At 40.3% G+C, this 16,912-nt stretch overlaps 1 protein-coding gene across 1 annotated transcript in view; it reads left to right on the top strand.

The window, feature by feature from the left end:
• Positions 1-755: 755 nt before the first annotated feature.
• ZFAT (zinc finger and AT-hook domain containing) overlaps positions 756-16,912 on the top strand; it is a 79,260-nt gene continuing 63,103 nt past the window's right edge. The window contains exons 1-2 of the mRNA XM_071738434.1: positions 756-1,083; positions 14,299-14,469. Coding sequence (XP_071594535.1) covers positions 1,065-1,083; positions 14,299-14,469 — 190 coding nt within the window. The 5' untranslated portion in view covers positions 756-1,064. The remainder of the gene's footprint in view (positions 1,084-14,298; positions 14,470-16,912) is intronic.

Below are 16,912 nucleotides of genomic sequence, written 5' to 3'. Positions count from 1 at the left end.
CATGTGGGTGTTTGTGAATAGTCAAGCAGCACCCATTGTGTTGCATCCTCAGAGTACCTGGTTTCCAGGCACCTGCTAAGAAAAAGAACCACAAAAATAAATACTGTAATGCCAAAATTCGGAACTTAAGAACTGAATAAAAAAATCAGGGTGATTCACCAGGCTTTTGACACCCCTTGATATATCGCTCCTGGGGCAAATGTAAAACTTTTGAAGCGCTTCAGTTATCTTCAGTGTTCTGAAGATAAACTTGTAAAACATTCATGGTTTTAGCTACGAGGCTAAGCAGCCATCTGAACTGTGTCACATATCTTTACGGACACGTTAATGCGTTGGAAAATACATTTTCCTCCGAACTTCTCCACACGCCCTGTAGCGAATGCGCGGATACACTGGGTCGGCAGAGACACGTCCGTAAACAGAGGCAGCGACCTGAAACGGCTCCGCTCAGCGCGGGGCCTGCGCGTCCGAACCTTCCGGGCCCTGGGGCAGAACCGAGGCTGCTCCCGGAGCGGCACACGGAGACTTCACCCCAGCAGGCAAAGCCTGGCCTCACCCTCGGCTTAGGAGGGGGGGCGGTTCTCCCGCTGCTCTCCACGAACCTCAGCTCAACTCGGCTCAGCTCGGTCCGGCGCGGTTCGGATCCCCGCCCCGAGCCGTTCCGGTACCTGAGGTAACCGCGGCCGCGCGAGGACTCAACTGCGCACGCGCGCGCTCCCTCCCGCCCTCCCCGCGCGCCCCTCCCTGCCCTCGCGCTCTCTGTGCGACGTCGCTGAGGAGGAAGAAGCCGCCGTGTCGGACGCGGCAGATTCGCCATAACCCGCCGCTCGGCCTGGCTTTCCCACCCGTTAAAATAATTTATTATTTTTATTTATTTTTATTTGTTTTTAACCGAAAGAAAGCTTCAGCTCTTCAGCTGGCGCGGAAGTGATTTTTAGTTTAGTTTTTTTTTTTTTTCCCCCCCTCCCATTTTATTTTTAAACCAGGCCGCGGCTCTCGGCCCTCCCTCAGCTCCCCCGCTGTCCCCCCCCCCCCTCTCCCCCAGCCCCATCCCCGCCGCGGTTATGGAGGCTGCGGCTGCAGGTGAGCGGGGCGGCGCGGGGCCGTCCGCAGGCGGCGGGGCCGGGGCAGGCGGGGGAGCGCGGAGGGATCCGCTGGCAGCGGGGCCGCTGCTGGCGGCGGAGGGGCGGGGGGGCAGAAAGTAGTTCCGGCTTGTCAGCTGCTCCGCTACATCCGCAGGAGAAATAGTCCCGCCACGAGCCGCCCGGCTGCGGGTCCCCTCCTGCTCCGACCCTCATCGCGCCCTCGCTGGGGGCAGAGCGGGGGGAGTGGAGGGGTTGTGGGGCTCCCTGGGGGGTCTTGGGGCTGCCTCTCCCGGGGAGCTCGGGCCTAGGCCGCGGGCAGCCGTGTGGCCCTGGGGAGGCGGCGGGGCTGCTCCTGCGGGGTCCACGCGTGGAGGAGGCGGTCATAGCCCCCCCGAGGGCTCTCCGTGGGCACGGGCTCCGGGTGGAGGGCGCCGGAGGGAGGATCCCCGGCTGCCTGTCCCCTCGTAACTGTGGGAAGAGAGTGTCAGGGAACGCCTGGGAAGGAGCAGCTGCCAGGCCGCTTGTTGGTGGTGTGGAAGTGACGGACATCTGGAGGCAAAGCGCTCCGGCTGTCCTGTGGCAGCTTGTGTGGAGCTGAAGAGTTAAATTCAGCTGCAGAAGGGAACTGACAAAGGTTGGATGCTCCCACTGCGCTGTTACCTCAGTCCTTTATGCCCCTTTCTGACTTTCAGGGGGTTTGCAAGTGCAAGTAAAATCACACAGACACCATCACCCCGATAGTACCGTGGAAGTGCTTCTGCCTTTCACAATCCCCGTGTGTTCCTTGCAGTACAGGTTTATGAAGTGATGTTGCAATAATTTAGCTCTAGTTAATTACCTGGTGTGCTTGGATTTTTGATGTCATTGCCTGAGATGCTTCGTTTTTTAGAATCTGAAGTTATTTCTAGGTTTTCTCTGGAGTTAAGTTTACAGCTCAAATGGGATTTTATACCAGAGAGAACAGCACTATGAGTACAAAGCTTGCATCTAAATAGCAAAAGATCTAACAGGTGTTGGCTTCAGTACTATTGTAAAAGCATTTCAGGACTGCTTTATATTCCCTGGTCCAACTTTAGGTGAGAAATAATAGAAAGATCTCCAATAATAGGTGAGAAATCAGTTGCCACTACTGCTGCTAGTAAATCCATATTATTTAAGCATGTTTGTCTGCTCAACAACAGTGTTACACTTAAAGAGTGTTCTGGGGGCAGCTGATCCCAGAACTGTCATGTGTTGTATCTGCAGAACTGTCTCTGACTACAGATGCATTTCTGTCAAGTGTGCTGCCAAAAAATCAGGTCCAGAGCATTTCTACCAGGGCATCCCGATGCCGGTGGCTGATCACAGTTAATTCTTTTGAGAGGTGCCAAATGTTTTGGGTGTCTGGTAGCGTGGGTTGGGTTACGATACTGTCTCACGGTGTGTTTTAGTGGTAACTTCGGCAGTGTTGCATTTAGCCACATGAGGGCGATCCTAGAACACTAAAAAAACAAAGTCTTTCTGTAAGTATTTTTTTTTTTAACGAAAAGATACCTCGTATGTTTGACAAACCGATTATTCTAAACTTCTGAAGAGAAATTAAATTAGTAGTTATCAGAACATACTTTTGATGTGTGTTTAGGCAGTGTCTTCTTTTGAAGAACTTAACTTTTTCCAGGAATATTTGTGAAGTTGATGTGTGTAAAAGACAAAAAAACCCAAAATCCAACCAAAAAAACAACATACGCTTTTTACTTGATCAGTTAAACTTCAGGAGTTTAAAATTCAACTTTTGACAAGCTAGTAGCAGACTAGGCAAATACAGTACACTTGGGTAAGGAGAGAGTGAGGAGATGCTTCAGACAAGTGAGAGAGATCAGAGCCTGCCAGAAGAGCTGTTTTGTCATGGGGAATGAGGCTGGGTCTGGTTCCTGATAACACCTTATAGGCAAAGCTGAAGTGAACAAGTCAACAAAGTCTCCCAGTAATTCAGGTTAATCATCTAAAACTGATGTTCCAAAAAGCAGAACACTAGCCCATTATTAGTCTGTTTCTCTGCCTTTGTATTGGAGATGATGTCTTTACGTCAAATATTTGGAGATTTTCAGTTTTGTGTTATGTTGGTGAAATACTATAATTTTTTAATGCTGTAGTTAACTGAGCTGCCTCAAAGTCTGTATTGTGTAGCTTTGTTGTGACTTGGAAGCAATCTGAAAAAGCATAAATAATCAGAGTCTTAATTTTGTGCCCTGCCTGACACATAATGCCTCTAAAAGTGGCTCAATAATGAAGGAATAGAGAGGAGCAACAACAGGGCAAGTGTGCAGTGGTATTTGTCCAGAATACTCTTGCAGGACTTGCTGAGTCCCAAATAGTGAATATTCACCTACTAGATGTTGATGGACTTCCCTTCCAAGAATTTTAACTCCAAGTGGATGTGTTCTTGTGTTCTCTGCTTTTTCCAGAGCAGGGAGAGATCAGGTGAAAGGAGCAGACAGGGGCTTCAGGGGGATCCATGACACATGTAATTTCATAGTTCTGCATTTTACTCTTGTCTTTTTTTCCATCCCTTGGCTCCATCCTTCCCAGGCAGCAAAATTCAAATTTATTTAACTGTTGCTGCTGTGGAAGTTTGCTATATTGTTGGTCGTCCTTATCTTTGTACTTGGTAAGGACTGGTTTTGAATTATTATTATAGTTTTTTTAGTTTCTGAAGTTAGAGGAACAATATGCAGAGGTGTAGGCCCAGTGTAGACTTTTGCAGAACTAATCTTCTGGTTTTTATAGGTCTGTGTGTTATCAGGCCCTCTGTTTTATAGGACTGTTTGTTTATTATAATTGCTCTGTGTTAGTATTTGTATCTGAGTAATGGAGATCTTTCTCTTGAGGCTGTCTTTAAAGTGTTTGCCAGAACTGAGAGAATCTTCACAGAAAACCTTTCATAGGAACCTTATAAAGAGACAGAAAATTGAAAAGCTTGTTTTGCTACAACCTCACCTTCTTTGAATTGTCTTTTCTTACTTTTATAACTTTTTGCTACACAGACTCTCAGGCAGGCCTGTTACTGTTTAGGAATTAAAAAACTGCATTCTGCTTTTTATTTTTCAAGTTGATAAAATCATCCTTATTGACCAGCCCCCTTATGTGTTTGTATGTCACAATTTCAATGTTTTCCTGTTTCTAGTTTGACAACAATTAAACTTTTATAAAGATAGATTCTTCTTCTGAAGCCTCCACCCGATAGTATTTAGCTGTGCTGTATTTTTTTCTTCCACTTTCTAAAATCCTCTTTTGATGATTAGCATCAAATGTGATGCTTTTAAATAGTTTTCATGCTGCTTTCAAGGATTTAGCTCTTCTTGAAACCTTTTTAGTCCTTTTTGTGGTTTTGTTTTGTTAAAGGTGCTTTTTATCATTATGTAGTTCACATTGTTGAAGTTAAACATAAACATTTGGCTCTTTATCACTCTCTTAAAAGGTTTTTGAGTGCTGCTTTAATTGCTCTTACAGAGTCTGTCACTTTGAGTGGGGTCCTATGCTTTACTTTAAAGACAAGAACTGTTTCTCCTGTGTGCTTTCCCTGACTGCTTGCTGGGTGAAGCAGTCATTAAGAGTGTCTAAACACTTAATCTTGGCATCCTGTCCTGACTTGACATTTAACCATTTAATACCTACAGTATTTTATTGTTTCTGTCTTTGTAACTTCTTTTATCCCCATCAGTGTGTCACAGTCATCCTTACCCTTGTGGTGAGACTGTTGCTAATGTGGTCCAGCACTGTGCTTTGCTGTACAATTCAAGTATTTCAGTCTTCAGGGATCCTGTTACTTGTTGGAAAAGTCTGTTAATCAGATTTAACCTTAAGCTGCTTCTAGCAGATGGCACTGCTTCACAAACAGTACATCCTACTTTCTATCCTCAATATTTTGATGTGTCCCACTGGCATTGTGATAATATTTTTTTGAATGCATTTCTGCCAATTTCCTTGTCTACAGATAGGCCCTCTGGTTCTGATGCCTCATTAGGTTTGCATTATTATACTAGATTTAGATTAATTTTTTAAAAGCAACTACAAAGAAATAGAAAACAAACCCAGCAATTTGTTTCAGCTGTTCTTTGTTGTTTCCTGTTAAAATTTTACTAACTTTTTTGTCACCCCTCATTTGAAAATAGTTTTCATGATTTTACCACTTCAAGAGGAGTGACTTTAATCTTTGTGTAGTTTTGCACTTGTCATCTACTCTTCAGTCTTTTAATTTTAAAACATTTTCACAAGCTCTTAATTTGGATGAAGCCTGTTGGTCCTCTGTATTTTTTCTCCCTTAGGTTTATACAAAACTATCAACTTCTGCTCACAGCAGCACCCTCATGCATTCATATCCCAAGTACATTAAATAGTGGCTTTTTTTTCTGCTTTTGTTTTCTCTTTCGTAGTATATTTGAATTGTGTAGATTTTTAAATGCAGTTTATTTGTTAATCAGAAACATTCCCAAACATCAGTGTAATTTACTCTCATACTCCCTGTAAATTGCTCCCTGTAATTTCTGAGAGCCTCTCTAGATGTAGTTTAGCTTGCAAACTAAAATTTGGGCCCTGTTAGAAAAATATTGAATGTATATTGATAGATTTTCCAGAATACCATATTAAACAGAATAATCTTTTAGTTTTTGCATCTGGTATCAACATTGCCATAACTTTCTCAATTTTAAAATTAAAAATGTGTGGCATTTGAGTAATGATGAGTAAATTGTTCTGGTTTTAGTTAGAAGCTAGAAGTGAGAACAGACATGGTCAGGTGCTTCTTTTCCTTCACTGAATTGTGTATTGAGGGTTTTCTCTCAGTGAACAATAAAAACCATTATTCCTCTCAGTGAACAATACAGTTACTTAATATTCAGAAGAGTTCAGGTTCAGAAGAAGGAAGCCCTAAAATAGCTTGGTAGTCTCTTTAGTGTAATACAAAACTGCTTTTAGTGCAGTTAATTTGTTAGTTTTGACCATGGGATTCTTGTGATGCTGCTGCTCTAATGGTAGCAAATAGTAGCAGGCTTTATATACTTTTTTTTAATGCCTATTGAGGATAATAATTTTGGAGATATGCCATAATACTGCATGTTAATTTATTGTTGAATCAAAATAGAGAAAATAGGAGAGGAAAAAACTATTGATTTTTTTTTCTTTTTTTACTCTATAAAATGAAGAAGAGTAAAATTAGTTTATATCAGCTTCTTTATTAAAATGGTAGCTAAGATGTTGTAAGGTCAAAGTCTAGGCAATAGATACATGGCTAAGTATAGTCTTTTGAAGTTTGAGTGCATCTAATCAAAACCTGCATCATTTAAAGCTCTTTGTTCATGACAGAAAAACGCATCTGACAGTAAATTACATATTACATTTTACTGAAATTCTGAAATAGCACTGATTACCTGAAGGTATTAAAAAAACTATAACCATGCTTTTTATAGTATTTTAAAAAACATGTATTTTTAAACAGAATAAAGTATATTCTAAGTAAAAAACCACAACAAAGAAGTCTTCCTCCAGTGAAGCAATAAAGATCAGAGTACATTATAACATTTTTGAAAATATGTATTTGAAATAACATTGAAACAAAAAATCTCTAGGATGCACAGAGGAATAAGATCTGATATCTAAGAAAAAGATTTTTAACGTGTTTGACAAAGGATATCAATTCATTGTACTGGATCCACCAGTTGTTTCCAGTTTAGTGGAAACCATTTCTTCAGCTCAGAAATAATATTGCTTGTATTAATCACAAATTACTGGGTTTTTAGGTGTTGCTCTAATAATAACTGTTGCTTCATGATTCCAATCCTTCTACCTTAAGAAGCTATAAAAGAAAAGTCTTTTTTATTGTTCTTGGGCACTTCAGTATCTTACATGCTCAATATTTGTTTGTGAAGAGTTTTTTAATAAAAACAATAGTCTTCTTGGAAGAATTGTTTCTACTTTTTATTGCACTTGAGTTTTGAACAGAAACCCCTCTGTTTTCCCAGGAATTCTTGTGTTAGTTTATTATAATGGTATTATAATATATTGGTATTATAATGGCAAATCTATCTCCATTGAATAAAGGCATCTGGTAGTTAATAGTTCTGTGATCTGCTAATTGCAGATTCCAAGATAACATAGTGCAGGGGCAAAGCAGTGGGAAGATGGTGAGGAAGTCAGTTTCTGAATAGCAAAAATATCTTGTTTATAAGCTTGCTGGACAGCAGTGCAGTGTTATGCTTTGGTAGAAACTTTTGGTAGAAAATGCTGTAATTTGCTCTGTCTGACACAAGGGCAGCTCCTGATGTCTGCTCACAGGAGCCACCCCTGCAGCCTCCCCTCCACTGCCAAAACCTTGGCACTTAAACCAAATTCACATAGTTCCATAGACACTCCTAAAGTGTCCCAAATCTCCCTGTGTCTCTTGTTTCTTTTTTATTAGTAGTTACAGAGTCCACCTGGCCTTCTCCAACGCTGTGCCTGCATTTTCTTGGTGTCCCATCAATTAATAAGTGGTGGTGACCTTTGGTCCTTGGCATTGTCAAATATCTCTTGTCTGCCAGCTTTGTGTCTCTGTGTATTCTTGTTCATTTTTCCCATTAGCTTATTGACCTCCTTTACACTGAAAATACCACGGATCACATAGCTTGATGAATGAAGCACTCTCACCTTCCACATACCCTTATAAATATGAAGGATAAAATCTTATTTAAGAAGTTGACATTTCTCATGGCATTCTTGGCTCACTGCATTGTTTCCTGGCTGTGCTCTTGTATACACAACAGAAGAAGGACTTTAATTCAGGTTTTAAAAGAGCTTTAATACAGATTTAGGTTAGACATTAGGAAGAAATTCTTAAATTTTGAGGGTGGTGAGATGCTGGCACAGGTTGCTCAAGGAATTTGTGGCTGCCCCCTCCCTGGAAGTGTTGAATGGGAGGTTGGATGGGGCCTTGAGCAACCTGGTCTAATGGGAGGTGTCCCTGCCCGTGCAGGGGGGTTGGAACTGGATGATCTTTAAGGTCCTTTCCAACTCAAATCATTATGTGATTCTGTGATACAGATAATGTTAGAAAACCAAACCACATTTTCCACCTAGTAATTGAATTTGCAGCAAGTGGTGTGTGCTGTGTCATGACTTACTCCAGAGCTGGAAAACCTGAGTGGTGAAGAGGAAGTGGTTGAGTGAACCTGGACATCAGGCTGTGTGACAGCATCTGGGCTGCTGTGTGCTCTCTGCTTCTCTCCCTGTTGTTAGCTCCTGCTGAGCTGCTGGTGAACTGGAGCAGGGAGGTAAGTGACCTGTAGCAAACTGGAAATGCAGCCAGAGACTGGAGAAGAATAGACCCAAGGACATGATTCTGAGCTGAAGTCATGTGTTCTGTGTTTCTCATAATTCTAGCAGGTTCCGTTAATAACACCACCACAAAGCCTTTCTCTGCAAGCCTTGATGTGCTTGTACATAGGAAGATAGAAGCAAATGGAGTTTAGGATCCAAGGGTATGAAAAGCCCCACCTGCTAAGTACCTGGAGGTCTTCAAGGTGATTTGCTGGAGTAGAAAATGTCAAATGCGTTGCTTAACTTATGTCTTTACAAGATAAGGTACTGCTGGACTATGAAACATAGTGGTTTTTCTCTGTGGTTTAACTGGGTGTTAACCCTGGAAATAAAGAATTGTGTCTGACACCTGAATTTTCTGACAGGACTCAGTAAGTGTCTGCTGGTGTATGGTACAATATGCACTGTGAAGACTGTGTTAGCTTTAGATCTCATCTGTCTAAATGTTGTAAGACCTGAAAGTTATGTTTTCCTCTGAGACTTTAAGCTAGGAATGAGTACTTTTGTATTACAACCAGGTCTCACCAGCGGGGGGCAGAGTTCTTGTACCTGCAAGAAACGTGTGAAATAGAAGTACAAATTTACATGGGTAGTTCTTTTGAATGCTTGGAAGTGTGTACTAAGGAACAGGAAGAGAGAAGACAGTCTGATAGAGAGTATGGAATGAGAGATGCAGGACACAGAAATGGAAAGGTTAAAAATGCATGATTTGCCCCTCTGCTCTGCTCTAGTGAGACCACATCTGGAGTACTGTGTCCAGTTCTGGAGTCCTCAGCATCAGAAGGACACAGAGCTCCTGGAATGTGTCCAGAGGAGCCACTAAAATGATCAGAGGGCTGGAGCACCTCCCATGTGAAGAGGAGGCTGAGGAAGTTGGGGTTGTTCAGCTGAGAGAGGAGGAGGCTCCAAGGTCACATTATAGTGGCTTTCCAGTATCTGAAGGGAGTCTACAAGAAAGCTGGAGCAGGGCTTTTTATATAGATGTATAGCAAGAGGACAAAAGGAAATGATTTAAAACTTGAAGAGAGATTAAGGTTAGACATGACAAAAAACAATGTTAATTTAAGTGATCTCTCTAATTTAAGAGCTTCCTCCTCTCTCTTTTCTGTTACACCCTCTGTGTTTAAAGTGAAGCAGCTTGGGTGATGTTTTATGCATTGTGAAGGGGGTTGGGAATAAGGGAAGCTGCTTCCTAGTCTGCAGCTTGCTATTTGTTTTAGTAATCTATTTTTTAATCCCCCTTTGATGTGTACATGTGTCATGGCTTAATCCCAGTCAGCAACAAATCCCCACACAGCCAATGGCTCATTCTCAGAGAATCAGAAGGGCAAAAGAGAGAGAACTTGGGGGTGGAGATGAAGACAGTTTGATAGGTAAAGGACAAGCCATGTGCAAGCAGAGCAAAATGGGGAATTAATTCACTACTTCCCATCAGTCTGCACATGTTCAGCTGTCTCCAGGATAGCAGGGCTCCATCATGTGTCATGGTTACTTGTGAAGACCATCACTCTGAACATCCTACCCCTTCCTTCTTACTCCTTTGTATGCTGAGCATGATGTCCTGTGTCATGGGACATCCCTTTGGTCAGTTGGGGTCAGCTGTCCCAACTATGTTCCCTCCCAGCTTCTTGTGCACCCCCAACCTACTCATTGGTGGGGTGAGAAGCAAGAAAGTCCTTGAGCTGTGTGTAAGCACTGCTCAGTGATAATGAAAACATCCCTGTGATGCTTTGGTCACAGATCAAAACCAGCCCCATACCTGCTACTGTGAAGATATTTAACTTGAACCCATCTAAATCCAGCAGAATATTCTCATAGTGGAAAAAACCAAGCCCAAAAGCCAAACAACAGCCACTCATTAAGAAATACCATGAGATCTTTAGAAGAATTAAAAAAAAATAATTGAAGTTGCTTTAAGTTAAGATTGATTTGCCACTTCTCTACTTGAGAAGAAAGTAACTGGTATTATTTATGTCAGTGTACTCTTAGCACACTTTATATGGGTAAACTGAAGATAATAAATTAATACAAAGCTTGGTTAATGAACGGAATGTTCCAAATTGGTTTTCACTGAAATTTCTGTGGTTTGTTTACCTGCACACTTGATTATTGTGTCTTTCTTTCTCTGCATATTTAATTGCTGTCTAATTAATTGCTCTGCTGAGTTTCTATGTAATTAATTATTCACTAATTAATCATTGATTCCCTGCATAGTTAATTAACTTATTGCTTCTTTGATTTTTACACTGGATTGATTAAAATTCATTACTCTATTGCTAAACCACCTAATTAGTAACTGGTTAATCAATTATTGTTTGCTTACTCCTAATCTAATAATTTAGGCCTCTGATCAGTGTGATTTATCCTCTGCTTCATGTCTTCCTTTTCCAGTCAGTCTTACAGAATAATTTCTTTACTCAGTTTTGTTTCCATCTGATCTCTGAGCAAAGCTCATGCATCATCTGGGGTCACAATACTGGTGAACAAGGGGAAAGCAACTGATGGAATCTACCTGGTCTTGTGCAAAGCATTTGATTCTGTCCCTCACAACATCCCTGTCTCTAAAGTGGAAACACCTGGACATAGGGACTTGATGGATGGACCACTTGGTAGATAAAGAATTGGCTGGATGACCACCAAGAGTGGTGGTCAACAGCTTGGTGTCCAAGTGGAGACCAGCAGCAAGGTGTGATCCTCAAGGGTCTGTGCTGGGAGTGGTGCTGTGTAACATCTCTGTCAGCAGCATGGGTGGTAGGACAGAACACACCCTCAGCATGTTTGCTGACAACACCAAACTGTGTGGTGTGGTTGAGATGCTGGAGGGAAGGGATGCCATCCAGAGGCTTGAGACATGGGCCTGTGCAAACCTCATGAAGTTCACTAAGGCCAAGTGCGAGGTCCTGCACCTGGGTTAGGGCAATCCCAAGCACAAATTCAGGCTGGGCAGAGAACGGATAAAGAGCAGTCCTGAGGAAGAGGACTTGGGGGTGCTGGTTGATGAGAAGTGCAATGTCCACTTGCAGCCAACCATATCTTGGGCTGCATCAAAAGAAATGTGGCCAGCGGGTCAAGGGAGTGATCCTCCCCCTCTACTCCAGTCTTGTGAGACCCCAGCTGGAGTCTTGTGTTCAAGTTCTGGACATCAAGACATCAAACTGTTGGAATGAGTCCAGAGGAGGACTACAGAGATGATCAGGGAGCTGGAGCACCTCTGCTTTGAAGACAGGCTGAGAGTTGGGGTTGTTGAGCCTGGAGAAGGGAAGGCTCATGGGGAGACATTACAGTGGCCTTCCTGAACCTGAAGGGGGCTACAGGAAAACTGGGAAAGGACCTTTGACAAGTACCTGTAGTGATAGGATGAGGGGTAATGGTTTCAAGCTGAAAGAGGGTAGATTTAGATTTGACATTGGGAAGAAATTCTTCCCTGTGAGGGTAGTGAGACACTGGAGAGGTTGCCCAGGGAAGTTGTGGATGCTCCCTCCCTGGAAGTGTTCAAGGCCAGGCTGGATGAAATGTCGAGCAGCCTGGTCTGGTGGGAGGTGTCCCTGCCTGTGGCAGATGGTTGTAATTAGATGATCTTTAAGGTCCTTTCCAACCCAAACCATTCTGTGATTCTGTGATTTACATTTGGAGAGAAGATTGTCATCCACTTTTTGTTTTGTTTTGGTTTTTTTTAAGAATGTTAACTAGAGGAGGACTAGTTCAAAGGAACATTTCCTTTATAAATGTACTGCAGTCAAACGGAAATGTGTGTGTGCTCAAGAAAGCCAAATGCCTGAGAAGGAACCCTACTGAGCTCCTAAGAGCATGAGAACACAAACAGTATTTGTTTTGCTTTTCAGAGATCTTTTAGAAGAGATGAAGGCATACACTGCCTTTTATTTTTTAGATAGTGTTATTATTTCTGAAGATGAGGTTGCTTTTGTCATAAATTCAGGTGCAAATAAGCATAAGAGAGAGCCAGCTCTGCTTTCTTTACCTTTAGAATACTTTAAAGATGGATTTTCCTTGGATGGGGTGAACCATTTGATTATTATGAAGGAAGGAGAATAATGTTGAATAGGGGTAATGGTTTGGCTGGGATTGTTTTGAAAAGAGGTCCCAAAACACATCCTCTTCTTTTGGCCCCAAATTCACCCCAGAGTTCATACCTTTATTTCTGTACTTATTTGGCTAATCTATGGTTTGGTTTGTACCTCAAATAGCATTGTTTTTTCCACTTTGATTTCAGTGTGTTTAATTTTCCTTAGGGGGGCAGAGGAGCAATTGAAACCAATCTCTGGGCCAGGAGTTTATATAAACTAAAGAACTAAATAACTAAAGAACAAGTGTGCTGTTAAAATTGGTTCCTGGTTGTTAGTTTTCATGGGACACTGAAGGGGGCAGGGACACGATTAAAACAAAAGACAGCAGTTTTAGAAAGCAGACAGGCCTCAGAATTAGCTCTCTGCCAAAAGTTTGAGCTTCTTTTAACTGGATTTTTCTGAATTATTAACTTTCTGCTAACCCTTCTTCATTGTTATTTACTCTCATGTGGTTTTGCTTTCACATCACACATCTGGTACCTGTGGATTGAAAAAAAACCCCAAACATTATGTTTGTCTAAAAAGTACTGCAAAAATTCTGTTTATAATATTGACCAACGAAAATTTTAATGAAATTCATTTATTGTTGCTTCAGAGGTCTTCAGTTGGAGGTTTTTTTGAATCAACAGGAATTTTTCATAGAATTTGTATGTCAAAGCATACGAAATACTAGAGGTTTCCTGTTAATGTCAAATGGTAATATTCCTTCTGAAGCTGATATGTTGTGTTTATTGTTTGAGCAAAAAATTTTTTTCTCATCCTGCTCCCTTCCTATTCCTTCAGTAGATAAGCTGAGATGTAGACAATTTTTTTTTTTTAAATTTTTTTAAAATTTTTTTTTTCAAAACATGGGAATAGAAGAAGAAAAACATTCATGTACAGCTCTGAAGTTAATAGCCAGAAGGACAAAGGAAGAGTGTGTGATTGTATAGCTTTGATTGTCATATGATGCAATGTTTTGTGGTCTGCAGCACTGGATGGTTTGACCTTCCTCTTCACTCTTTCACCAGTGGCAGGGCCATATATAAGGTTAATGACCCCTGGAACCAAGCCCTTAACATTTATAACTCACAGTGTGTGCTCATGGTAATGGGCAAATGCAAAATGACACATCAGAGCATACAGTTTAGTAAAATATATTTATTTCCTAACAAATGTTACTATAGTGAAGGCAAAGTTTCCTTTTATCTTTTATGGCATTTAATTTTTCCTTCTTTTGTTTCTAGCACTTGCATGGGTAATTAGAGAGTTAGGCTTGCTTAGGTGAGTTAAGTAGAGAGGTTAAATACTTAAAAGAACAGCAAAGTTTGTGAACATAAATTAGGGTTTGGGGTCCAGCTTCTCTGTATTTCAAAGCAACTTTGTAAAACATAAAATGTTTTGCATTTCTAGCAATGTAATATCTGTAAATCCTTGACAAATAACTTAAAATCTTAGATGATTTTATCAGATGTTTGAAAAAATATGAAATTGTAACTTTGAGTCTGGAAGGCAAAAAAAATGGTTTTAATCTCTCCTGTTTCCTATTCAGTATTGTTATTTCTAGGATTTGAGCCAGAAGAAATTTTTAACCCTGTGAAGATCTGGGTAGAAATTTAACTGTTTCTTAAATGAATTCATTTTGAGATTTATTATGAGTGTCTTCAAGTAATGGTGTAACATTCTTCCTTCCAGCTTATTACTTTTTGTTAAATGCATTGAGATAATTTATCCTTACTGTGCTACCTGAATCAAAATCAAAATTAATAGTGGAAATCTAAGTAAAAACCTTAACTTTTCTTTTTAAACTTGTTTTTCAGGAATCAATTCCATCTTCATGTGTAAGCTGTGTAACTTATTTTCACCAAATCAATCAGAACTATTATCTCATGTCTCTGAGAAGCATACAGAAGAAGGGACCAATGTGGATGACATCATTATTCCACTCCAACCTCTGGCAGTACCCACAAACAGAAACAAGGAAGGAGAAGGTACCTTCATTAATTTAGAGGAATGTAATTTGCAAAGTAATTTTTAAAAAAACCTAATTATTACTGTACAACTGCTAACCTGAATTTCCTTCAATGAAGAATAGACAGGTGTGAATAAACTCAGCATGGGATAGAGGATGATGACATTCATCCATTAATGTAAATGTGAACTAGAGCAAAGTCTGCTTCCTACAGCTTTGAGCTGTGTAATAGTGGGAAACAGCCAGAGCAGCAGGCAGGAGCATGTCTTGTATCTTAGGAATGGTGGTGTACTTTTTGAGTTGTTTGTTGTGATTCAGAGAGTATTAATCTTTTTATTCCAATAAGGAAGTGGCATGATTCATAATTTATAACTGTGCATTGATATTGGCACTGGGAAATAATGCACTCAGCTCAAGGTTTGAATTAGATACAGAGAATAATTTTACCCTGCAGTGTAAGAATTTACATTCATTCAGTTTTTAACTGATTAGAATTGTAATCTCTTGTAATATTAGCAATGGGTTGAAAATAATTTAGAATCTTCTTTTAGATCCTCACTGAGCAATGGATTTATATTGTTGGGAAACCTCTTAACAAAACTATGAGGATTTTCCAGTCATGATTTGTGGATTTTAGAAAATATGTGCTTATCAATAAAAAATAGTTTAATATGATACTTAAAAAAAATTCTTTAAGATATGTGTGTGATATTTGTTTATTTATCAGCAATAATTCAGCAGTTATATTACATTCATCAGTATAAGAAGATATTTCTAATGTGCTTATACAGTATTCTGCTATAGCTGCCATCTCCTCAGATGGTTGGTGAAGAAAATAGCACCATTTAATTATTTTGTATAATGCCTGATATTAAGATCAGAAAAAGATGAATAATTTTCAGTTCTATGTCAAGTTTCAGAATACCATTCTAATTTTATTTCATTTGTACAAAATAAATTTCTTAGTCATGCAGAATGCATCTTCCTTTCTGACCAGTATTTCTAAGCACAGTGAGACTGGTGCTTTCTAACATTCTTACTCCTTTTAGTAAAAAGGCTCTTCTGTAAAATTTGAGTAAGGGATTATCTGCAGTTTCTGTGTCTTATATTGTTAGCATGCATTGTACATTTATGAGAATAGTATGTAATTATTATGTTCTGAAGCAACAGAAGTTAGACATGTACATCTTTTAAGAAAATAACTTCAAATCTTAATTTTCTTTATTAGATAAAGTATAGCATTTATATGTTAAATCATATACTCATAAGGTATGTTGTTAATTATTCTTGGTGAATGCTTTTCATCATTTGATATGATCATACAGTGCCACTCTTTCAGATTATGTAGCCCAGCTCTTTGCCATCTGCTGTCAAGAATGTCAAGGTAGATTACTTTCACATAGATTTCAACCTATATTCTAGACATCCTATAATATTTCTTCTTTCCTATCACACAGACTGATCAGAGGACAGTTTGTTCTGAAGTCCTATTCAATTATTTCCTGTTTTCTGTTTAAAAAATAAAGTATTTCACAGTTGAATTTTAAGAATTCTTTCAAGGCATAATTTTTTTCCTCCTGTTATGGAATCTGGAGCAGATAAAACTTGAACAGTTTATAATGCAGACTTTTTTCTCCGTGTAATATGCTTTGTAATAATCCTAAATTGTCACTAAAAGGACAAGATGAATGACAGTACTAGAAATTACAACTACCTTTTAGTACTTGTTGGCATCTTTTTGTCCTTTGAAAGCTTTGTCTCCCAAGTACTGGTAAACACTGTAGCTACTCCAGAATTAGTACAGATGAGTGTCAGGTTGTTAAGGGAGCTCAGTGTTCTGTCCGAGTGATAAAGTAGCAATTTTATAAATACTGTGAACAAGTGAAATGGTAGTGAAATAATATGTGTAATATTACTCTAATGTTATTTTACTGGCAGTTCTCTTTAATGATTTGTATTTAGTCACACCACTTACCCCTTGCAAGGTCATTGTATGTTGAGTGTGAGGCCACAGCTTGAGTCCTGTGTCCAGTTCTGGGCCCCTCAGCTCAGGAAGGAGATTGAGGTGCTGGAGCAGGTCCAGAGAAGAGCAAGGAGGCTGTGAAGGGATCCAGCACAAGTCCTGTGAGGAAGGGCTGAGGGAGCTGGGGGTGTTCAATGTGGAGAAGAGGAGGAGACCTCATCACTCTCTACAGCTCCCTGAAAGGAGGTTGGAGCCAGGGGGGGGTTGGTCTCTTTTCCCAGGCAACTCTCAGCAAGACAAGAGGGCACAAGAGGTCTCAAGTTGTGCCAGGGGAGGTTTAGGTTGGACATTAGAAAGAATTTCTTTACTGAGAGGGTGATCAGACATTGGAATGGGCTGCCTAGGGAAGCAGTGGAGTCTCCATCCTTGGAGATATTTAAAAAGAGACTGAATGTGGCACTCAGTGCCATGGTCTGGGAACCACAGTGTTAGTGGATCA

Source organism: Heliangelus exortis, chromosome 2 (genome assembly GCF_036169615.1).
Source record: "Heliangelus exortis chromosome 2, bHelExo1.hap1, whole genome shotgun sequence".
Taxonomy (NCBI): domain Eukaryota; kingdom Metazoa; phylum Chordata; class Aves; order Apodiformes; family Trochilidae; genus Heliangelus; species Heliangelus exortis.
This window is presented reverse-complemented; position numbering and strand designations above follow the sequence as displayed.